This window comes from Cavia porcellus, unplaced genomic scaffold (assembly GCF_034190915.1).
Source record: "Cavia porcellus strain 051 isolate PalLab524CR breed Dunkin Hartley unplaced genomic scaffold, mCavPor4.1 scaffold_17, whole genome shotgun sequence".
Lineage (NCBI taxonomy): Eukaryota > Metazoa > Chordata > Mammalia > Rodentia > Caviidae > Cavia > Cavia porcellus.
In genome coordinates this window covers 4,538,306-4,564,147 of record NW_026947500.1, presented here as the reverse complement: position 1 = coordinate 4,564,147, position 25,842 = coordinate 4,538,306, and the positions used below count along the sequence as shown (strand labels likewise).

General features: G+C 36.3%; 1 protein-coding gene across 12 annotated transcripts in view; it reads left to right on the top strand.

Moving 5' to 3' along the window:
* Positions 1 to 25,842, top strand: part of Pld1 (phospholipase D1) — a 233,157-nt gene that overhangs the window by 85,511 nt on the left and 121,804 nt on the right. For 10 of the 12 annotated variants that reach the window (XM_023562262.2, XM_063227160.1, XM_063227163.1 and 7 more), the window contains 7 exons: positions 8,120 to 8,310; positions 8,545 to 8,672; positions 10,454 to 10,599; positions 10,919 to 11,027; positions 12,346 to 12,411; positions 19,011 to 19,069; positions 20,084 to 20,176. In XM_023562262.2, coding sequence (XP_023418030.2) covers positions 8,151 to 8,310; positions 8,545 to 8,672; positions 10,454 to 10,599; positions 10,919 to 11,027; positions 12,346 to 12,411; positions 19,011 to 19,069; positions 20,084 to 20,176 — 761 coding nt within the window. In that variant the 5' untranslated portion in view covers positions 8,120 to 8,150. The remainder of the gene's footprint in view (positions 1 to 8,119; positions 8,311 to 8,544; positions 8,673 to 10,453; positions 10,600 to 10,918; positions 11,028 to 12,345; positions 12,412 to 19,010; positions 19,070 to 20,083; positions 20,177 to 25,842) is intronic. The other 2 variants (XM_063227169.1, XM_063227168.1) reach the window with 1 other exon arrangement.

Below are 25,842 nucleotides of genomic sequence, written 5' to 3'. Positions count from 1 at the left end.
ATCTCCCTAATGAACACAGATGCAAAAATCCTCAGTAAAATATTGGCAAATAAGATGCAGCAAATCATCAAGAAGATTATGCACCATGATCAAGTGGGATTCATCCCAGGCATGCAGGGATGGTTCAGCATACCTAAAAATCAATAATTGTAATCCATCATATCAATAGAGCCAAACGTAAGAATCACATGATTATTTCTATAGATGCAGAAAAAGCTTTTGATAAGGTCCAACACTCATTCATGATAGGAACCTTACAGAAAATTGGAATAGATGTTCTTTCTGTCAATATAATAAAGGTTATCTATGACAAATCAACAGCCAGTATCATACTAAATGGCCAAAAACTGAAGGCCTTTACCTTAAAATCAGGCACAAGACAAGTATGTCCCTTATCACCTCTCCTATTTAATATAGCACTGGAAATGCTAGCCAGAACAATTAGACACGAGAGAGAAACAAAATGGGTAAAGATATGAAGAGAAGAACTTAAATTATCATTATTTGCAATGACATGATAGTGTACATAGAAGACCCTAAAACTCCATTGAAAGATTGGGGATAATAAATAAATTCAGCAGTGTAGCTGGATACAAAATCAATACTCAAAAATCAATGGTATTTTTACATACCGACAACAAAATCACAGAGAGAGAAGTAAGAGAAGCCATACCCTTCACATTAGCAACCAAAAAAAAAAAATGAAATATTTAGAAATTATTCTCATGAAAGAAGTGAAAGACCTATATAGGGAAAATTATAATACACTGAAAAAAGAAATTGAAGAGGATCTCAGAAAATGGAAAGACATCCCGTGCTCATGGATAGGAAGAATAAATATTGTAAAAATGGCCATTCTCCCAAAACTGCTATACATATTCAATGCAATCCCAATAAAAATACCATGAACATACCTCATGGATCTAGAGAAATCACTCCTAAAATTCATCTGGAACCAGAAGAGACCTAGAATAGCAAAGGCAATTCTAAGCAGCAAAGGCAAGGCAGGAGGCATCACAATCCCTGACTTGAAGTCATACTACAAAAAAACTGTAGTAAAATCAACATGGTACTGAAATAAAATGAGATCTGAAGATCAATGGAATATATTAGAAGATACAACCACAACCTCAAACACACTCAACCACCTTATCTTTGATAAAGGGGCCAAACATGTTCACTGGAAGAATGATAGTCTCTTTAATAAATGCTGTTGGAAAATCTGGCTCTCCACATGTTGAAAACTAAAACTAGATGCATGCTTATCACCATATACTAAACTAAAATCTAAATGGATCAAAGATCTGAATATTAAAACAGAAACACTAAATCTGTTGTAAGACAAATTGGGTAAAAATCTTGAAGACATAGGGGTAGGTAGAGAATTCACAGAATAGAAATCAAACCGCATGGGAAATACTTCTGAGAACCAATAACTGGGATCGCCTGTTATTAAAAAGTTTCTGCATGTCAAAAGAAATCTCCAGCACATGAAAAGAAAACCCACCAACTGGGAAAAAATCTTAGTGAATTGTCCCTCAGTCAAAGGACTTCTGTCTAAAATATATAAAGAATTAAAAACAACAAGACCCCCAAAATTGAAAGATCCAATCCAAAAATGGGTATCCGAGATGAATACACAATTCTCCGATGAAGAAATACAAATGGCAAATAAATACATGAAAAAATGTTCATTGTCATTACTCATTAGAGAAATGCAATTTAAAACCACAGTGAGATTCCATCTCACTCCTGGAAGAATGGCCGAGACCAAAAATACTGCCAACAATAAATGCTGGAGAGGCTGTGGGGAAAAAAGAACTCTCCTGCACTGTTGGTAGGAGTCTAGACTGGTGCAACCACTGTGGAGGTCAGTCTGGAGATTTGGAATTGGAAGCTGGAATTGGAAGTCCCATTTGTTCCAGCTATTCCACTTCTAGGCATATTCCCAGAAGAACTAAAAACATCATACCACAGTGATATATGTGCACCTATGTTTATAGCAGCACAATTTGTAATAGCCAGATCTTGGAAATAACATAAGTGTCCATCAACTGAGCAATGGATAAAAAAGTTGTGGTATTTTTATACAATGGAGTACTACTCAGCTGTAAAGAATGATCACATTGAGATATTTATAAATAAATGGGCGCAGTTTGAGACCATACTCATTAGTGAAATAATTCAAACTCATATGTATAAATACCAGTTTCCCTAGTGTGTATAAAATAGTAAGAATACATAAAAGTATGTGGTAATCATGATTCCCCATTATATTGCTTTGAAGCCTTATAATATTTTCATTCATTAATTGGAATGGTTTATTCTGGATTGTTTTATTTTATTGTCTGTGATAGTATCAACAGTTATTTTGAAGACAACAAGACAATGTAATTAGTGCTGATTTAATATCATCTTGTTTTGAAGTCCCATGAAGCTTTTGTTCTTTTGTCTCTATTGGCTTATCATGCTGTATCTTATTGAATTTTATTATATGTGATAGTATAAACAAAATTTTTTATAGACAAGGAGATAATATAGAAACCATTGTTCGTTTTCCGTGAGCTGGTTCTAAATTCCCTGTAATACTTTCATGCTCTTGAATGGTTTCACACTGTCTTGATAAGACATTATGGCAGCCATTTCTGATTTAATATCATCTTTCTTTGAAGTCCTACCAGGCCTTTGTTCTTCTATTTCCCTTGCTTCTATCATGTTGTGTCTTATTGCATGTTAATATGTGTGATAGTATAAATAAATTTTCTATGGAAATGAGATAATATAGTAGCCATTGTTCATTTTCTGTTATTTGGTTCTGAATGCCCTGTAATACTTTCATTCTCTTGAATGGTTTTATACTATTTTTTTATGTTTGATACTATTGTATATGAACATATGCTCAACTATTTCAAAGAAAAAGACATTATGGTGGCTACTGTCAATATCCGTTGTCTTGTAAGTGCCGTGCTGTTTATATTGTTCTGTTCTTATCTGCTTTGTTCTGTCGTCTTTTGTCTTAATCTCTTTAAAGTAAAAAAAGAAAATATGTGTTTTCTCAAAATATATTGCCTGGAAACTAAAATACAGCAATACCATTTACTTTATTTAGTCAACTAAAGTAGAAAATATTCATCCAATATTTCTGTCTATATCGTTAGAGATCAAACCTAGTATGTGAATGCATAGGTGATTTTTGTACTTTAGGGAGTATAAAGTTTGTTCCAAATAAATAATTTTTGGTATAATTTGTGTTTTAGAAGGGTTACATGGTATGATTCTTGTAATCAACTTTGTATAATGGAAAATGAGAAAACAAGAAATATCCATTAATTATTTTGGCTTAATTGAATTAATTTTTTGGTGCTGGGGATTGAGCTCATAGCCTTAGTGCATGTGAGGCAGGTTCTTTACAACTGAGCTGTGTTCTGGGTTTGATGTTAAATGATATAATCATAATTAATGACACATTCTACATTATAATGTGATTTTTGGCTTAAAATCTGATTGTATTTCATTCTGTGTTAGCACAAATATCATATAAGGCAAAACATGGGAGAACGTGCGTATTTTTTAGAAAGAGAAGCAAGAAGTAAGTCACAGTTATCTTCAAAGAATGAATGTTCAGCTTTTGGTGTTGTTACTGTACCTTAGTTTTAAGAATATAAAACATAAAGAGTAAATGTCTCCCAGTAGCTACCTGTCCTGGCATTCTTGCTGCCAGTTCTCTACAGAAGCTTTGGTATTGTATTGGTCGAGGAAGTCTGGTCCAGGATCCTCCCATCCCAGCTCGGTGTCCCAGAGCAAGTTGCTTACCTTGTCTAAGCTTCTCTGTAAAGTGTGGCTAACAGTAAGGCTTAGCTTCTAAGATTGTCACAAGAATTGAATGAAGTCATTGTTTTATCTCTTTGAATAATGCCTGGCAGCTAACACATGTTCAGCAAATATTTACTAGAGTTAATATTTACATTAATATCAATTATATTTGATAACATTGTTAGTGTTATTTTTTGCTAAGGGAAAGTTTATGTATTTATTATCTGAAAAGGAAAATAATTTCTTCTGTTGGACTTTCTATTTCCTAATCTTATTGAGAATGGACCAGAAGGTGCTAGATTTTAAAAATTTCTTCGTAAAAAACCAAAAGTCATTAAATAGTCCCTGCAAAGACTTTAATCCTAAAATTCCAACCAGGAAAAGAACTCAACCCTCATTTACTAATGTAAACAGAGTAAAACGTAGCTGCTCTCATCTTTCCATGGATATGGTCTCTTCTTGGTACTGAAAGAGATAATGATCTTGCAGTATTATTTTATAAGGAGGTAACAAAATGAATTCTATTATCTCAGGTGTAAACATTAGGGTCTTATCCCACTGCTGTGTAGCACAGGCTGTAGCTGGGCTCACCCCTCAACGTCCTGGGTGGATTATGTTAGGTGAAAGAGAACATTGACTAATAAGTAAAGGTTTGACAACATAGGAGTCTACAGCTTGGTAGTCAAGATTGATACCAGCAATGCAATTGTTGAGTATTCAGCACAAAACATTATGAAGCACTCAGGTAAAGGTAGTGATGGATAGATCACTTATTTATTTTCCATGGTTAAGTGGTGAAGTCCTCAGAAATATGTGCACAAATCTGCTGATCCTTTGTGTCCACATAACTACCATGTGATCTTTATTCATAAAAATTCAGAAAGCTGTCAGGGTATGTTGGGTCCATCATGCTAATGACTGTGGATTTAGAATGATCCTTTCTACGTGTGGTGACTAAAGCAGACCGCTTGTCACAAAACATTAGTAAACTTTATGTTAAAGATTAAATTGATAGGGCTGAAGATTTAGCTCAATGCATAGTGCCTGCCTGGTAAGTGTGAGGTCCTGAGTTTAATTTCCAATACCCAAAAAATTAAATTGATAGATATTCCAGACCATAAAATAAAATTAATAATTATGAACCTCTATAATCAAGTTCTTAAGATTTTTAGAGCCAGTCAGATTGGCTTTATTTTATTTTATTTTGATACTAGGAATTGAACTCACGACCTTGCGCTTGTCAGGCAGATGCTATGCTACCAAGGTATGTCCCTGGCTCCAAATCTGCTTTAAAAGGTCAACCCAAGGTGGAGTATAACTCAGCTGTGGAGCTTAGCATGTTTGAGACTTGCTTAACATGCTTGAGACTGTAGGTTCAAACCCTAGCACTCTTCTACCTCAAATCAGTCTAGACACAAGTTCAGTGATCTTGGGCAGATTATTTTAACTAAGTCTTGCAGAATAATCATATCCACTAGGTAAGGTCTATTTTGAGTATTAAGCAAAATAATTGTGTTAAAATTATAATTATTCTGTAATAAATGCTTAATGATATGCAATAAGATGCTTTTATCATCAAGGCTTTTATCATTTTGTTTCTTTTCTACTTTTCCACAGGTTTCTCACAAGTTACAATGCTTTTTTTCTCTCTATCTGCAATAAGTATTTATTTTAGCTTCATCTAGTGACTCTGTACTGTTTATCCCAGTTACATTACAATGTGTAGGATTAGTCTTTGTGTACCTTGAAATTAAACATGCATTTTTAACATTAGTACTTTTTTCAAAAAGAAGGTCATTTGGAATAACTTTTCTTCACTATGCTGAGAAGATGGCAAAATTAAACATTAAATCTGTTTTATCAATAAAAAATACCTAAAATCTTTTTAAAATATTAACAAGTGCCAAAAACGATATGATGTAATTTTGACTTGCTTTTCCTTGTTTCCTTCCCTCTGACCTTTACATTACCTTTTATTTTAAATAAAGCCAAATGCTCATGGTTGGCATCTACTAAGTATTCTTTGTTGAATTAAGAGAAAAGGAAATACGTGTTTTATTTGTGATCAGAGATAGCAGTTCCTTAATGGAGGCCGAATAGACCTTAATTAAAATATCCACGTTAGAAAATATTCTGCTTTCCTGTTATTCAAATGCAGAACTACTTGTATTCATTTCTTGGACTAGAAGAAAGATTAAATAATTAAATTATAAAGGATGCTGAACAATTTTGTGGTGCTTTTTTTATCTATAATTAGCATTGTACTATGAGACCCTAGAAGTGAAATAGCTGAGTTTCTTTAATTGAGAGATGAGGAAACCAAGCTCCTGAGAGTTGAAATGGCTTTATCCTAGAGAGGCTGGGCTGCAGGAGAAACTTAGTTTTCCAGTTCTTTTCAGGAGCGTTAGCTCTTAAAGGGACTTGCTCGAGCATACTAACATGTCTCTGTAATCAAAGGACATGTGCAGGTCTCCAAAAATAGACATCAAGATAATGACTGTGGCTGAGAATAGTGGCTTTTGAGTCTAGGGAGCCTGGACTGAAATCTGTGCTCAACCACTTACTAGTTGTATGTCTTTGGGCAGATTGTCTGAAGTCTTGGTCAACTTATCTAATGTCTCTGTGCCTTAGTTTTCTTATCTGTGAAGATTGAAAGAGAAGCTCTTGTTATCTTCAAAATGGAAATAGCAAACCTTCATAGATTTGTTATTATCAGTGTAATGTACATAAATCATTGTCACCAACCAGATCCATACAGCAAACAGTATCCACTAACTAGTATTATAATGTAAATTAGAAATGGGAAGGAGGTTGAAGAGAAGAGATATGAGCAAAGGTAGTACCATATTTTATTAATAGCGTGCTATAAATTTGGCCTCAAACTTCTTTACAGTGAACATGGAAAAAGGAACACAGTAGATTACACGGCTTGCAGGTAGCTTAGATACATGCACTGTACCTGCGTGTGCGGCCAAAGCAGAACCGCTGTCCTTCACCTTCATCTTTGAATTTCCAAGCAAAGTCTTTCTACACAGCAGTTTATATGTTTTAGAGACTTGTAGGGCTGTAATAAAAACTGTCTGAGTCTTAGTACTCCCATGTGAGCATCCACATTCTTGATGGTACCTGTAGGAAAGAGCCTCACTTAGATGTGTTCCTCTCAGTCCACTTTCAGGAAGCCTAAGACTTGAATGAGGTGAAGGATGAACTCGCAATTCTCCGGCTTTTTCTCTCACACGTGTCAGAAACTCCTTAATTACAGGGACAACCTTTCTTCATCTTCACATTTTCATTCATTGCATCTCACACATGGATACCTAGTTAATACTTTTGATTTGCAGTAGTAAATGAACATATGCACAAGAGTTACTGGTATGAGAAACTTCATTTTGAACCTAGTCATACCGGAGAGATTACTTCTGCATCAAGCAGTGTAGACTTTTTATCCAGCTCAGGTGACAGTCCCTAAGGATTAAATCTAGTATTTTAAATGAAAAATGAAATCTATGTGAACTCTTCTTCCTTGGGTACTGGTGTGCAACGACTTGTGTTATTAAATGTCAGAATGAAATAGAACTGGTTTCCTTTCAAAAAAGGAGAAAAGTATAATTCTAATACCTTAAGTATCTTTTGGAACAGGTATATTAATCAAAGTCATGGCCAAAACCTCATATCTCAAAGACGTAAATGTCCTCTTTGCTACCGAGAAAATGTGATTTGCTATCATAAGAATGTTCCTAAATCTACCTTTGTAAATAAGTGAAATAGCTTAATTTTTCTTTAAGAAATAGTGAAAGTTGCTTATTTTATATAATGTTCTGTCTTTCCATCTATTTATTACAGTAAACAAGCAATTTCTTTTCTCTGAATTGGCATTCCCAACTCAGTCTCCCTTAAATCTATCCTAATTTATCTAAGTTCATAGAATTTGGTTCATAAAAATGTTGACATTTCTTCAGTGGGATGTTTCTTTTTCTTTCTTGTTTACAGCTAAATGTTTTAATTCAGGGCTGGGGATTTAGCTCAGTGGCATAAATGCCTGCTTTGCAAGTGCATGGTCGTGAGTTCGATCACCAGTACTGATTAAAAAAAAATGAAAAAAAAAATTACTTCATTTTAATTTATAAATTAAGGACTCTTTAAATGTTATGCAGGAAAATCAAATAAAATGTTGGGAATAAATGAGGCTCGCACGCAGCTGGGTGACTTGTTTTTAGATGTTATGTCTAAACTTAGATTCACATTGTGTGATAGGTTTACTTGATCAAATTATACACCCGTGTGTATTTCTTTTCTTTTTCTTCAGCCCCTCTGTTTTCACTACGTCCGAAGGTAACATGTCACTGAAAAACGAGTCAAGACTAAATACCTCTGCTCTGCAGAAGATCGCAGCCGACATGAGCAACTTGATAGAAAATCTGGACACACGGGAGCTCCATTTTGAAGGAGAGGAGGTGGACTATGACGTGTCCCCCAGTGACCCCAAGGCTCAAGAAGGTGAAGGCTGGTGAGAGGAGGGAGGAAGAACTTTTCACACTTGGTTGGCAGAGCACAATTTGAAAAACTAGCAAATGATTTGTGCTCCTCGCTGATACTGTAGCCCTGGGTTGAGATAGTGCTCAAGAAGCTTATTTGTTCTAACAATGATGACTTTTAAAAGGATGCCTGTAAAAGGCAAGGCATACGACTGCCACACATTGGAATAACCTTATTTACTTATTTACTTTTTAGTGTGTATCCCTTTCTCTGCTATATATAATACTCAAGGATTTAAGGAACCTAACATACAGACGTATCTCTCCGGATGTCCGATAAAAGCACAAGTTTTGGAAGTGGAGCGTTTCACGTCTACATCAAGGGTCAGAGCACTTATGGACTTGCCTTTTTTTTTGGTCAATATATATGAATTATTATCGTGGCTTCCATTTTCCTGCCTCCTGGTCAGAATCATGTTTGTAGACTTTGGTTTTTCTTGGTCACTCCCAAGTCCTCATCCTCTCTCAGGGTTTGCTTCCTTCTGGTTCAGTCTCTCTCTGTATACTCTTCTTTCCCCCTTGCTGGACAATGCTTTCTACATGACAGTTACGGCAACTTAATAATTCAGTATTTTGTCAGATGCCTCTGCTAGCTTTTCTCTCAAAATTTTGCACTCAGATGAATTTTTGAGGATTATCTGTTCTTATGAGAATGCTGAGTCAAAATCAGTGCTTGTTTAGCAAGAAAAAATGATGGTGCTATTTGGCTCTTAAAAGAAAAAAAATGCCAAGATATGGGACTGGCCAGTGCTATTACCCAAGAGCCCAACTGAGAATTTTCTGGGCGAGCTCTGCCTCTCTGATCATTTCCTGGGAACCCTTTAGTCCCCATGCACATAGACTTTCACTGAGCATGGGAAAGGCTCAGAGTAAATTTCTTCAACAGACAAAGCCCAGCCATTTGAAAGTGAACACTAGAGGTGGCTAGCTTGTGTTTGATCTGTGACTTACTGGGTTTTACAGCAAGTCTGGCAGGCAGGGAAAGGTGTCAGTGAGTGGTGGTCCTTGTCTGTCAGGTTAAGTGTAAGCAAAGGCAGGGGAAGGCTGCCTCTGGCTCCTGTTTCAGAGCAGGGAAAGCATCCTGTTCCTCTCTCCTTGTGCCCTGGAAGGTGACAGTGCTGGTTCTGCCTAGTGCTCTGTCCTAGCACCTGTGACGACTCTCACTTTATACTCACCTTGGTATCCAGCTTTTGCTTTATGCTTTTCCTAGGATCGGGACCTATGTCTGTCTGATAAACTACAGAGCATCTCTAAGATGACCTTTGCCTCTTATTTTGCTTGGCAGCTTTTAGGTTGAAAGGGAGTTGTAAGTGGGAGTTAAATGTATGCACTCTAGAGCTGGACTACATGTTTTAATTCCTGTGTTAGCTTTGTGAGCTGGAGCAAGCTACTTAAACTCTTCTCATTTTGCTCATCCAGGCAATGAGCATCATAGTGCTTGCCTTACATGCTTGTTATGAAGATATAGTAATAATAGGACATACATTACACAAGTGTATTCTGACTATTCAGCAGTGCAGCACCTTTCTTCATACACCTTTCCTGGGCACTGGCGTGGCCTCAGGGCAGTGGTGTGGTGTAGACCAGCCTAAGCCTTGGAACTTGTTCTAGAAGGATCAGAGAACGCATTCATGCCATTTGTGGAAGGCAAAAAGGGCTAACATTGTGCTTCTGGCTTCCATTTCCTCCTGCTTCTCTCCCATCTCTGTCAACTGCCTGTTCACTGCTTACACATGCAGGCTAGACTGCCCAATGCTAATTAGGGTCTTTGTTCATTGTCTGGGTTGCCTGGTTTCTGGTTTCCAGGGTTTGTGGATGTATGCATGTGAATACATGTACATGCATTGAAAGGGCACACATGTTGAAAGGGCAAGACCTATAAGAGTTTTGTCTTGTGTAATATATCAGATGAATAAGAGAATATAGCATTTGAGAGAATATTATTTTTGCAATCAGTTTTTGAAAAATATTTGCTTTAGTACTTACATGGAATATGTAGACTAAACTTAAATATATTTTCATGTTACTTATTAATTAGCTATAGTTCATTGAAATCTTTTGGATTGTTTATCCAAGATATTAACAGTTTTTATTTGTCACTATAGGTATCAAGTATCAATCTGTACACTATTGAATTAACACATGGGGAATTTAAATGGCAAGTTAAGAGGAAATTCAAGCACTTTCAAGAATTTCACAGAGAACTGCTGAAGTACAAAGCCTTTATCCGCATTCCCATTCCCACCAAAAGGTAACCTTTTTAGAATGAATGTAAAATTATTACAGTATTCAAGTTGGATGGAAAGTGAATTTTGTTCACTTTGTAGAATATCTAGTCAATTATTGCTATATATTTCAATTAAATAAGCTCTTTAAAACAATCAGCTATCTCTAAAAAGAAAGAAACTCTGGTAAATACTTGTAACCACTCCCCAGGATGATTGAAAACTGCATGAATTGCAAACATGTAGTAATAACATATAAAAAAAAAGTCATCTATTGTAAGATACAAGAGTTACAGTCAAAGAATAATCTAATGAGTGTTTGCATATTGTGTTTGTGTGTTTTAGACACACATTTAGAAGACAAAATGTCAAAGGAGAAGAGCCTCGAGAAATGCCCAGTTTGCCCAGTTCAAATGAAAACACAATTCAAGAAGAACAGTTCTTTGGAAGAAGAGTAAGTCTTTTCCACATTGTTGCTTTGAACATAGTTTGTAGCACTGTGGAAATATGCATCTAATGGCGTCTAATGGTGGGGAAAGGAGGGTATGACTCAGGTTCCATCACCACTGATTAGTGGTCCTGGCTGGTTAGATACGGCCTTCTTCCCCAGTCACTTCTCCGAACCATGAGGAGGGTGCGTGGTCCCAGGAGAGGAGGAGTGTTCATAGGAGTCATGTTACCCAGAGGCTGGTCTTTCAGCTTGATGCTCCTTGGGATGCTTTTGGTCAAAGGCTGAGCATACTGCGCGTGTGAAATCCATGCTCTTAAAAAGCCTTGTATTTCCAGGTATTTGCAGAATTTGTAGTAGCTTGTTTAAAATATAAGTAAAATCACAATCCTGTGCTACACTTAAGGTCTAAGAAGAGTTCTTGGATAGGAAACTCAAGACAAAAAGGAATACTTCTGCCTGCTCTGCCTCAGAGTGGTAGATGTGGAGTTTTTTTTAATTACGATGTTCATAAGCAATTCATTCATGTATATCACTGCTGTTTGATAATCTGAAATTTTATGTTCCAGAAGGAATATTTGATTTCTCTTTTGCAGTTTTTACTTTGTTTAAAATCATTATAGAGATCTGGACTAAATATTTTCCAAGACCCTGGATGTCTGAAATGACCAGTTTTGGCTTACATATGCATATATCTGAGTCCAACTAAAGACAATTGTGGCTGTTAACCTGTAGTGCTTCAGCAGAAAGATGCTGAATTTTATGGCATGGTCGATATGCTTGAAGTGTATTGTTCTACTGCCCAAGCCTTTATTCCCACTTCCCTGTCCAAAATAAACCCTTCTAACATACTTAGCGTCAGGGTAAATCTTACTAGGTAGTCTTCTTTTAACATCCTCCCTCCCTTTTTTTCCTTGAAGACTGTTTAAAAATTGTGATACGTATTGTAGTAAATTAAATATTAGAACTGAAAAAAATCAGGTTTTTGGTGAAATCTATAAATGCATTAAATTATCAACTATATACAAGTCTTGTTCTAATAGGTATCAACGATTAAAAACATATATAACGTAGGTATTCTCAGCAATGTGTAAAAGCCTAAGCATGTGGAAAGTGAAATAGCAAGAAGAAAGTGAAGTACTAATTCAGGAGAACAATAGAAATAATACCTTCATGCTATTTAGGATTCTCTTCCACTGATAATATTAGCAAACAATTGCAAAACTTGTCAAAGTTAAGATGAAATAATCTCATTATTGTCACTGTTTAAAATTTTCTGAAATATGACCATATTAACTCTTACCTAAAATTATTTGCATTATAGAAACAACTGGAAGATTACCTGACAAAGATACTAAAAATGCCTATGTATAGAAACTATCATGCCACAGTAAGTACTATCCAGTGATTTAAATTTTGAATTAATTTATAAAGTGGTGACTTGTGAGTTAAATTTCAGAATATTTTAACTTAAGGGATCCATGTATACCTTAATCCTTGGGTTAAAAAAGATTAATGAATGCAAAATTGATTGGATAGCAAGGATTCAATTTATGGTGATATTCTTTTAAAAAACATTGAATCTAAATTAATATCCCTGTAACAACAGATTTAAATCAACTTTAAATGCTACGATGAGCCAGATTATCTAGAAATCAACCCTTTTCTACCATCAGGCTTCTCTAATAATGTGAAAAAGCCTTTCTAGCTTTACAGAAAAAAACTTGGAGTAGCTAGTGATGAAAGCAGTTAAGCAGACTTGAATACCTCTAGATTGCACAGAGTAGACTGTCTGTCCTCTCATGTGAAAATGAGAAGCATGGGAAAAGCTAGGCAAAGGAAAAGACTCTTAAATCTAAGCAAACAGAGAAAGGTGTGGCTTAGGAAGGGTCCCAGATTTAGCTGCCTCCTACGGGAGGCAGGCGGCTGGCGAGCAGGAGGAAGAGGGCTTCCCAGTTTCAGTGCACAAGGAGCCTCATAGAGGCCCTTGCAGTGTGTGCGCATGTGTGCAAGTGTGTGTGTGTGTGTGTGTGTGTGTGTGTGTGTGTGTGTGTGTTAGGGCAGTGATTCAGAAGACTGGCTTTCAGGCTGGATACTTGAGACTGTCTGGATTATTGGATTCATTAACTTCATACGTATAAACTTGCTGTGGAATTGTACATATATATCTGATGCTGATGCAAAATTGAAGAACAGGTGCAAGGTGACTTGGCCATTAGTTTAGAGAACAAGAAAGCAGGCAGTGCCCCAGCTCCCACAGCTGCTTGCACTGTGGTGTTGTGCGTAGCTCTATGGCGCCATCATCCTAGAGAAGCATTTTCTCAGGAAAGCCAGCAATTTGGGTTCCACCAGTGAATCTCAAGAGAAGCAAGATGGAAGGAATCTTGTCTTTTTCCAGGACTCAGAAACATGTGCTGTTGAACATGAGTAAAGACTGCTTTTTGTGTTCTCTGACATCAGACAAGCTGCTCTCTTTAATGGAGAATTGTTTAAATGGGCATTAATAACCACATTTTATAATCTCTCATTTCTTTTGTTTTTCTGCCTGCCTGTGACATTTTGTACTATTTCTTCAAGCTTTAGGACAATATTTGGTGAGTTCAGTCTTCTCTTTCCATGTACATCATTACCCTTTAGCTTCTTCTATAAAGAATGTTTACATTTTTAAACATTCATTTTAATTACTTTTCCAGCCATAAAAATATATTCAGCATTAAAGCCATATCGTGTTTAGAAATCCCACGGTACCTTATAATCATTTCTCTTGGAGGAGAAAACTTAGTTAGCAACTTAGTGAATATATTAATCCCCCCCCACACACACACACACCTTGTCTGGTGGTTACTGAAACCATCCTTTCAACATTTGAATTCTCTAAAACAATTCAAGCATATGATGCAACTTGGTGCACATTCATTCTCATGCTGTTTTCCTTTTACATCAAATTTTATGTGGCTACAGGCTTCAACATCTTGTTTGCTGAAATTTAGTTTGCACCCACTGTATTTCCTTCAATAATTGTGAGGAATTTAAAAAAACCCAGCTGCAAAAAGCATAGTAACATTTAGTTTTACATACATGCATATTATAAGTTTCTATGTTAGGAGCAGAACACAAACTTATTGGAAGTTAACTCAGATCCTTTAACTGGTGAAGTCATGGGTTAGTGGGGAACATATCCTTAGTTTTATGATGGTCAGGGTCTGTATTTGTTGGTAAATGGTTCAGGTGATTTTTATCATCAGGAGATTTTGAGAACTAAATTAAAATGCTATAATCAGAAGCAAGATAGAACATGTGTAGATACAGATTTCCTAGGATGAATGTTATCATTATGTATGTCTAAAATATACCAATAAAAAAAGGCCATGGTTAGCCTAGAAACATCTTGGTGAAGTTGGGCTACTTCAAAAAGTAGAGAAAGATTTATTATTATGTAATAGGAATTACCCAGAAGAATTCTATCTGTGCTTCCAAGCACTGGCTCTTTTGTTTTCTTTCTTTTTTAAAATTAACTTTATTGGTACATTTTAGATACACGTATTAATAACATTCATGGTAGGAGATTTGTACCTGTACATGATATATCTTGATTCTTCTTGTCTTCCCAATCCCCTCCCCTCCTTTCAATCTCTTTTTGCTACCTTATTTGTAAGAGCTGTATTTCCAATTTTTTATTCTCTTTTTTCCCTTTGTTTTCCTAAATACCTTTTGAAATTAGTCCTAGACAGTCCTATCTTCTTTTATATAGTGGATGATTGGGTTTGCATTCAGACAAGTATCCTTTCTTCCAGGATTATGAAAACTGGCTTTGTGTTATTTCCTTTTTTCTTCCTTGTACTTCTAACAAGCACTCCAGTTATTAATTGAGTCAGTATCAGACAGTTCCCTTACAAATTACTGATAATTTATTAACTTTTCTTGCTTACTTGTAAAATGGGCATACATATATTTCACTTTTTCTCTAGGGATAAATACGTTTTTAAAATGTGTTGTCTAACTGAGTTGCACAATAAAAAACATAGTTTCTCCAACAGCAATTCCTTCTGTGTTCTGAAATTATATGAGTACTAGTTGTACTACAGAACCTACTAAGCCTTTCAACTAGTAACTGGAAAATGCTTATCTTCCAGGAAATTAAAAGCAAGAGGAACAAAGAACATAAATGTACTTTTTTAAGATTAAAATCTAGACATTGAACAAAATACACAATATCGAGACAAAGCCCTAAAATAACAATACCACATCTTAATTCTAACTTGAATCAAATCATTTAAATCCTATCTCCAAGACAGCAATTAACCTGAAATTTTGGATGAAACATCCCACTGGTCAATAACATTGAGCTCACCCTTCCTTCATTTTGTGAGATGAGTAACTTTAATCTGAGAGAAAGAGTAGGTACAAAATAAAGCTGCACGTAGACTTTCCATTTCCATTCCAACAGAGCAGGCTGTGTGAGTTGAACAGCTGCATTTGTGAGTTAAGGAACATGTTGTCTTTCTCATTATTGAGATGCAGAGTTTGGAGGGACCGTAGGCCTTGGTCCGACCTGCCATTTCCTCTGTACTTAGATGTCTTTTCTGTCCCCTGCAGCCTTGATAACTGCTGTACCTGGAAGGCAGCCCTTCCCCCAGGGCCCCACTCTTGGCTTCCCTGTGTGCCGTAGTTTCCCACTTGGTCTCTCCCTTGAATTTTTGCTACCTGAATGAAAGGGGTTTCGGAAACCACTTTTCTCTTATAATACAACGATGAGTTGAAAGGACCCTGCAGATACACTTGCCGAATAATTTCTAGGGCTTGTCATTAACCCTAGAATTTGGTGCTTGTCTCTTCCCATAGGAACTCTTTATTTGCTTCCCTGTTTTCCTAACTTTCTTGTGTATCCAGTTAATTCACACTGGAGATTTCTACCTGAGCCCACTTTCCATCTAGTGACAAAAATATCATTTAAGTGCATTTTTCACACCTTCCTTTATCAAAATAAAAAGATACTTGATTAGTACTTTATTCCACCGTATGTAATATTGTTAGATTAAATTGATCTTTAAATTTCTATTTCTGAAAATCACTTGCTCAGGAGAATGAAATTCTCATCACTGAAGATGCCCTGAGAAGATTAGACACTATAATCTCAATAAAGTTTACATTTTGCTAATTAAGTTTGCTCTCAGTTGACCTTGACACATTTGGTTTGAATTTTATAAATCTATGTTAGTATGTTTATTGCCAGAGTTTCTCCCCACCTCTATAATAGTGCTGGTTCCTCTTTTAAATCTCTCTTTAGTCAAACTTTACTAAGCCATTAAAATGAATTTTATATTAATATGTAAAATAATTTTGTACATTACTAATACAAACGTTTTATTTACATGGAATTCTTTACACAATTACATTATATTCTAAAGTTATAATTACTGAATTATTTCAGGGAACATTTGTATGTGCATGTCAATTATTTGACATGAACTATATGAATAAAGTAGGTTTTAGCTGTTTTTTCTTGATTTTTGTTTTCAGTTCTTATTCTTCCCTACAATGGTTTGGACTGAATAAATTAGATCTCTTTAGTACTTTTCTTCTATTGTAAAGCAAGACTGACATTATCTGTCTGCTTTCTAAAAATAAAATGAGAACTACGGCTTAGGTTTTAAAACATTTAGATTCTGTGGTTGACAACCTGAATGTCACTTCTAATAACCTATGGTTATTACATTTCCAATTAGAAAGTACTTCCACAAATCAGATAACAAAAATGCATGCTGTTGTATCACAATGTTTTTATATAAGAAATGAGATTTAAAGGCCTGACTTTTAAAATCTCTATTTTAAAAAGTGCTGTGGGGAGAACATTTAAGTTGGGATTTTAAAAAGTTATTTAAATCCTTTTGAATGTTAAATGCTTGCTTTCTGCAAATGACCCCAAGAAAAGAAAGAAATGCAGACATTAAATTGAACTTCACAAGAATTGACAGCTGTTGAAATTCTTACTTTTTTCTTAGAAGGTTAATATTATGTATTTTGAATCACACACAGAATTTTCAAGGAAAACTGTTTTATTTTGTTAATCCCACTCAGGAGTAGATCAAGTGCCTCTTGATCACACCAGCCAGCGCTGTGGGCCCCTCCCCTCCTCTGTAACTTTATAACTACTTCCCGGGTACCTGGTACAGGTCTTCCCACGGGACTTTGTACTGTGCCTAAATTCCCTTCTGTCTGCTTCCGGATGTGGGGAGGTTATCTTTTATCTTTCTGTTTTTTTTCTGTTGAGACAATTATTGGTGTGTTCTAAGGCCCACTGACAGATTTACTGTTGGCTTCTTAAAAAAAAAAAAAAACAACAGTAGATAAGGAACATTTTTAAGTCTAATTCTAGTTCTTTCAAGAAATACAGGAGGCAAACCCCCTGTATATTAAGCATCACTTAGTATTTAAATTTTTTAGTGTATCTGCAATACTCAATGAATGTATTCATTGTGCAGTATTGGTGTGTACACATATTGCATCTTGATCCTTTTTCATTTCCCTTCCTCTCCTTTCCCCCACACCCACCTCCTCAGATTTCCAGTTTATCACCCTTTTTCCTGCCACCTTTCATTTTTCAATTTGCATTATATAGACTTCGGCTTTCTCATATAAGAATTCTTACACAATATTTAACCTTCTGTGTAATTTCTTTCACTTATCATTATGGACTCGATTCATCTATTTTCCGATGTGTGTCATATTTTCTTTATTCATTCATTTGTGATGGGCATGTAGGGTGCTCATCCTCGATAAGTTTTTTACTCTGTACCTCCACATTTTCATCTAATCCCTATCCCAATAGGATATGTAAGGAACTCAATTTGAGTAAGAGGAATGTTGATAATATTTGTGTTTTGCTGCTTAAATGTACAGATACTGACTTCGATCTGACTTGATACCAGTTTTATGCCTTGCTAATTATGAAGTCTTGGAAATTTTAACTTCTTTAAACTAGGGGTCGGCTAGTAATAGCCCATGGAACAAATCAAACTCATTGCCTATTTTTATATGTTCTGTAAGCTAAGAATAATTTGTATATTTTTAATTGTTTAAAAAAATTGAGAATATTTTGTTACACATGAGAATTATATTTATAAAAAAGTTTTTCCCCCAGCCGCACATATTCGTTTATGTGTTATCTATAGCTGCTTCCATACTACAGTGGCGAAGTTAAGGGTTTACAGCAGAGATTGTGGCTCACTAAGCACAAAATATTTACTTTGGCTCTTTGCAAAAGAAACAAATTTGCAAATCCCTGCTATAAACCTCAGTTTTTTCTTCTGTAGCTACTGCAAACAGATTTAACATAATGTATGAAGATGCTTAACACGGAACCAAACGTCATAAACCCTTAGTAAATGTTAGCCATGGTAGTTTTTATTGTAGTTGTTATAATTTTTAATCGCCTTGTACTTTCTTCAGTGAGGTGGGCCTCAAACTCTCTTCCTTTTCAACCAATTAAAACACTTTTCCTGTGAGTGCCTGGCGTTCCCCAATCCCTTTGTAACCTGCCGGGCCGTACGGTTTTCCCTTCCCTTTCTTTGTCTGATTTCCTACAGCCCGACCTTACCTCTGTCGCCTTCTGAAGCAGTCTGCTCTTCCCTGTCCCCTTGTCTCCCATTTCCACATGCTTAAGGCCACTCTGTCTTCTAGAACTTGGCACCAATATCACTCTCTCACGCATCTTTTTATTATTTTGTGTAGCCTGTGCCATACAACCCTCTTCTCCAGCAGTAGAAAAGAACACAAAGCAATGTTGGAGTAAACTCACCATCCATGACCTGCTTAGTATTTCGTGTCTACATCCCAGTACATAGTACTTTCCTGATTGTGTTTTAATTGTATACTTCTAATCAGTACAGTCTCAGTGCAGTATGATTTTTGATCTGTATATAGTGCACAAATTTATTTTTCTTTTTATCTTCTTTCTGTCTAAAATTTTTCTTGTTTACTTCTTTTCAGACAGAGTTCCTTGATATAAGCCAGTTATCTTTCATCCGTGATTTGGGACCAAAGGGCCTGTAAGTTCCAGTGTTGGATCTTTGTAGAGAGATGTAAAAGGTTGATGAGCGTTAACATTGATGTAGCAGTATGCCGTGGTAACGGAGCACCCCTGGCTTCACCGCTAGCTTTTCTTTCCACTTTACTAGAGGTGATCTGCCGACAAAGCAAAGCCTCTCCTGCAGTGAACAGTGGTAGCAGCTATTCTGCTGTCTTTCTCCTGTCCTGACAGCACAGATTTCTTCTACCCCGTCGGTGGGCGTGTTCAATACTCACAGCAAGTGTTTTATGGGAAAATGCACAAAAATTTAAATATTTAAAACCTTTTCTTCTAATCACTTGTGAAAATGAGCCATTTATCACTCATTTGGCTGTTTTAAAATACTGTGTAAGAGAAATGTATAAGTAGATGAAAATTTATTCAGTGATTAGATTCCTTCACAGTATTGCTTTAGTGCTTGATTAAATAAAAGGCTTAACCTTTTAATTTTAGTTCTTTAGGAGCATTGTTTCTAAAGTGCTTTGTTTTAGATGTTGATATTGTTCTTTTTTGATGGATCTTTCAGAGTCAAGGGATGCACTGTCAAACAGAGTAGCTTTGTTTTTCTGCTTTTGATGTGGCTCGGTTGCCAGAGCTGTGCATGGAGGGATATAGAAGTGTGCTGGATCTCATGGAGCTCCTCTCTCCAGTCTCAGCAGCAGCTGGGCCACCAAAATGCATGGGATTGTCATAGTTACTGGCTGGAGGGAACACTTAGCATTTAGAGCCAAGAACACTTAGCATTTAGAGCCTACATTGGGCACAATTCGTTTACACAACCTCTTACCTTAAAAGGGCTGTATGTGAGCTACAGGCCTCTGAGCTGCTAGAGTGCCCAGGATAACAAGTAGGACATTAAGCAGTTCATGGTGGAGGAGAAAAAGTGGAGATGAAGGTCACGTGAGAAGGAGGTGGTTTATTTGTTCCATGTGGTAAGATTGAACAAGCTAAGTGTGAATTTGAACATGATGAGTTAATTTGGTGTCTCTTTCAGAGAAGGTATGATTATGAAAAGATCCGGAGGACACAGAATACCAGGTCTGAATTGCTGTGGTCAGGGAAGAGCCTGCTACAGGTGGTCAAAAAGGTAGGATTTAGGAATTTTGTGTGTTTTAATAAAGTAAGTGTGTGGGAAAATATTTACATAGTTGCTTCAAATAATTCTTTGAAAGCCATGGGAGAACATATTTTCAAACCCAAGTCCAGCATTGATTTAACTATACTATTCAAAACTGGACTGGGTGGCAGAGTATATAGATTATGCATGTGAAAGCCCAGTGCAAGGGGCAGGAATGTGGCTCCGTGGTGGAGCAGGTGCACAGCATATGCAATGTGCTGCACTCAATACTCAACACCAAAACCAAAACCAAACCCACAACGTCATTACATAAAACTCAGAAGTTGACTGGCCAAACAGGTACAAATGGCTAATAAGCCTATGAAAGTGTTTATTATCACTAGTCACTAGGAAAATATGAATCAAACCCATAATAAAATCATTTCACACCCTCCAGAATGGCTGTAAGAAAAAGACAGAGAATAACAAAAATTGGCAAAAATGTAGAGAAAGTAGAGCCTTTATACATTGCTGATGGACATGTAAATGTTACAGCCACTTTGCAAACAAAATCCTTACAGTGATAAACATGGGGTTGTCATATGCCCCAGCAATTTGACTCCTAGGTATTCACCTAAAGATGAAAAAAAAAAAGACTCCAAAACTTGTCCATAGCAGTATTATGCTCTTTTCTTTATTTAAGAGAAAAAAGGCACAAAAAGAAATACAAAAAGCAAAAGAGACAGACAACAACAAACCCAATACAATAACAATAACAACACAATAACAATATAGGTTTACAAAATAAGATGATAGAAATTTAACAATGGTTGTAATATTGCATGTTACCTTCAAAAGGATTGCTTAAAATAACCGATATAGACATGTAAAATTGATTTAATCGTATGAATACTAACTGTTCTTGTTCAATAGCTAATACAGTTGGTAGTATAGTCATTTTAGCTGTCTTTTACATGCACATAACACACACAAATTTATGTCTTTTTCTTTTCCCTTCCTTCCTTCCTCTTTTTCCCTCTCTCAGTTACTTTTCCTCTTTGAGCAGTTTCTTACTCTTACAGTATTTATTATAGATTTTGGACAGTATATATTTTTTCAGTTTCTTAACACTAGGGAGAAAATACAGTATTTACACATGTGAGTTTGATTTATTTCACTTAGGAATATGTTCTCAAGTCACACCCATTTACTTATAAGTCCCAATGCAGTCTTCCTTTATAGCTGAGTAGAACTCCATTGTATAAAAATACCACATCTTTTTTTATCCATTCCTTGATTGATGGGTACTTGGGTTGTTTCCATGATCTGGCTATTACAAATTGTCCTGATATAAACATAGATGCACATATATCACTGTGTGGTATGATGTTTTCACTTCTTCGAGGAAGATTCCCAGAAGTGGGATTTCATGAGACTGAGGTAAAGCCCATCTATTCTGATTTTCTGTGGGGTTTTTATCATGAATGAATGTTGGATTTTGTTGGAAGCTTTTTCTGCATCTATTGAGACAATTATATGATTCTTGTCCTTGGCTCTGTTGATGTGGTGTATTACATTTATTGATTTGCATATGCTGAACCACAGCTGGATTTCTGAGATGACTCCCACTTGATCATGGTGTATAATCTTCTTAATAACTTGTTGGATTCTATTTGCTAGTATTTTGTTGAGGATTTTTGCATCTGAGTTCATTAGAGAGATTGGCCTGAAGTTCTGTTTTTTGGTGGAGTCTTTCTCTGGTTTTGGTATTAGAGTAATACTTGCTTCCAGGAATGAGTTAGAGAGACTTGCTTCTCTTTCTATTTCATTGAAGAGTTTGAGGAGTGTTGGCACTAAGTCTTACCCAAATTTCTTGTAGAATTCAGCAGTGAATCTGTCAGGACCTGGGCTTTTCTTTGTTGGTAAGATTCTAATTACATTTTCAATTTCATTAACTGAAATTGGGTTATTCAACCATTTTACATCTTCTTGATTCAGCTTTCATAATTCATACGTTTCTAGAAATCTGTCCATTTCTTCTGCGTTATTGAACCTATGAGAGTAAAGGTTTTCAAAGTAGATATTGATGATCTGTATTTCCACAGGGTCTGTAGTGATTTCACCCTTTTCATTTCTTATTGCATGAATTTGAATTTTTTTTTCTTCTTTTTGATAATGTTGGCTAGGGGTTTTTCAGTTTATTCTTTCAAAGAACTAACTCTTTGATTCATTAATTCTTGTATTGTTTTCTTGGTTTTAATTGCATTTGTTTCTGCTCTGCTCTTTATAATTTTCTCCTTTCTTTTGGCTTTGGACTTGACTTGCTCTTCTTTTTCTAGATGTTTGAGGTGCAGCATTAGGTTGTTTATTTGTGTTCATTATATTTTCCTCATGTGGGAGTTCAGTGCTATAAATTTCCCTCTCAGGACCGCTTTTATTGTGTCCCACAGGTTCTAGTAATTTGTATTTGCATTTTTGTTTGATTGTAGATACTGTTTAATTTCTTCCTTAATTTCTTCGGGGACCTATTGATTGTTTAGGAGAGTGTTATTTAATTACTTTATGTTTTTATGGTTCTTCTGGGGTTTTTGGTCTTTAATTTCCAATTTTATTGCACTGTGATCAGATAATATGCATGGAATTATTTCAGTTCCTTTGCATTTACTTAAGTATGTCTTGTGGGCTCAAATATGATCTATTTTAGAGAATGACCCATGTGAAGCTGAGAAGAATGTTTTTGGGTGGAACACTCAGTACACATCTACTAGGTCCATTTTGTTCACAAATTTGATTCAGTTCTATTATTTCTTTGCTGATTTTTTGTTTGGTTGATCTGTCTCTTTTGTGACAGTGGGGTGTTAAGGTCCCCTGTTACAAATCTATTATTGTTTACTTGATTTTTCATGTTTATTAATATTTGTCTTATATAGTTGGATGTGGAAGAATCATATTTCTCCATCAATTTTCAAATTTAGTTTTGCAGGGTAGATCAATCTGGGTTGAAAGTTTTTTTCTTTCAGGACCTAAAATACTTCACTCCAAGCTCTTCTTGACTTGAAGGTTTGAGAAGTCTACTGTGATTCTGCTAGGCTTTCCTTCGTAGGTGATCTGTTTCTTTTCTGTGACAGCTGTTACTATTCTGTTCTGGTGCTGAATTTCTGATATCCTAATTATTATATGTCTGAGTGAAGATTTATTTTGATAATGGTTAATTGAGATTTTGTATGCCTCAGCAGTCCATATGTCAGACTTTCTTCCCATGTTTGGAAAAATTTTCTGCTATTATTTCTGTAAATAGTCTTCATATGTCTTTTGTGTTGACCTTGCTTTTTCATTTACACCTATCAATCTTACATTGTTTCTCTCTGTATCATCTTGCAGCTGTTGAATTGTTGTTTCCTGGTTCCTTGTTATTTTTAAGAGATCTTTTCTTTTGTGATTGTAAGCTTCCATCCTGTCTTTAAGGTCTGACAGTTGATCTTCAGCTTCATTCAGGCAATTTTGCCAGCTTTCAATGGAATTTTTAATTTCCTGAATATCCCATTGAATCTGTTTCATGCATTCTAAGTCTGTCTTGTTCAGTCAAGGTTTCCATCATTTTCTTATGTTCCTCTATTTTTTTATGTATATCTTTAGATACACACATCATTTCTTTCAATGTTTGTCATTTCATTTTTCACCTGATCTGATTTCCTCTGTACCCTCCTGGAGTTGTTTCTTTACTTCAGCTGCTATTTCAGAAAGTTCAGTTGTGTGTTTTCCAGTGTCTTTCATATCAGCATCTCTTGGTTTTGCTCTTGGTGGGCTGGAGGACTGAGACTGCATCTTGCTCTTTTGTTTTGTCATTTTCTTTTAGGACCCATGTGGCTGGTCAGGCACCATCTCGATGAATTGTACTGGAATGCTGCTCTGGGCAAAGGTTCAGTCCTCTGAAATCCCCGTGGCTAGCCAGGGCACACTCCTGACCTATGGTGCTGGAGACTTTTGCTCTGTGGCCTGTGTGCTGGCTGGGTGTTTCTCTGATATACTGCACTGGGTTGTTCTGGGTGCTGCTGTTATAACGTGGATGGCAACACATCCTTGAGGGTTTCCTACTGGTGCGTCCTGGCACCACCACCCTAGCAAGCTTCTTTCTAAGCTGCGTTATACACTTATACCCTGGTTTTAGAACTAATACCTGTGGTGTCCCCGCCTAAGGTGGTTACTTAAGGGATAGAATCCTTGGTTTGTTTCCTTCAGTCATTTATGAACTGTCATCCACCAGCCTGTGTTCTGCTAGCCTCTGTGAAAAGTCCCTGCTCTCAGGAAGCACTGTATGAGAGAAATGAAAGTAGTAACAAGTGACCAGGTAGCGGTAGTGATTTAAGTTCAGCTAGTGAAAAGCTGTGGTACAGTGTGTAGTGAAAGGGAATGGTACAGTGAGAGATTTGGGCCCTGAGACAAGAGACTGTAGCTGGAGGAGTCTTGGAAAGATCCCTGAGGGCTGGGGATTTAGCTCAGCGGCATAAGCGCCTGCCTTGCAAGCAGGCAGTCATGAGTTCGATCCCTGGTACTGACAAAAAAAAAAAAAGAAAAGCTCCCTGAAAAACTGGCTTTTGAGATGTGACCTCCACAGAAGCGAAGCCAGGAAAGATGGGGACAGAGTTTGTTACATAACCAAAAAGCACCCCGCCTTTAAACTTTGGATTAATTCATGTTTCAACCAGGATATCTAAAAAGGTATTCCCTGGAATGAAATGTGTCCTTTTAAATTGTGCAAATCTTACTGTGAAGATTAAAGTCTGTTGCCATGTTAATATTTTCTGAGTCAAACCGAGTGACTTATTAAGTATCAGACATCATATACAGCTGATCAAATAAGGCTGACAAAATTCATATGCAGTTTCTCACAGTAGAAATCTATTGATTGGTGTGTGAGTGGGAGTCACTTTTAAGATAACATTCATTTACAACTCTTTTTCTTAGGTTACCATAAAAAGCATTCTGTTTTCTTTCTTGTTTATCCTGTATTGACAAGTTGATATAAGGCATACAGGACAGTTAAATTTTAAATCATGTCTCTTACTGACCTTATTGTAGGGGCAAGTAAAAAGAACAGAACAGAAAAGAAAGGACAACACAGGAAGCATTTCTTTCAAAATGTAAAGCATCTGCTTACGGAGCACATTTATTGAGCAAAATCTGGTAGTAAGACTATATGTTAAGTTTCTCGTCTCAAATAATGTCTTAAGAGAAAGAGCTGTGGAGATGCTATGGAGTAAATTTACCACTTACCTTGCTGGACTTGGCTCTATTCCAAGAATTGAGATTTGTAGACAGTAAAAGTATTTAAATGGTTTCATTCATGTTCTGGAGATGCCTTCATATAAGAAGCAGTTAGATAGTTGCTTTGCGTGAATACTTGCCCTGGGCTGCTGGAAGATTATTCCAGGCTCTGGGCAGACAGGGTGGGTGTTCTCAGAGTCCTTGTTCTCAAGTATCTTACTTCCTGAGAGACAGATCAGTAGGCAAAAATGAATACTTCCGGGTGCGTTGCCCATAGGGGGTTCTGGAAACAACATTTTCTGGACAGAAGAAGAGCATCTGTATAGAAGCTCAAAAACGAAAACGAACATAGCAAGACTCCCCTCATATTTGTCATGCGTGACGCACAGTTAGTCCAGAACGGTGAGAAAGACCGGTGGGAGATGAGGCTG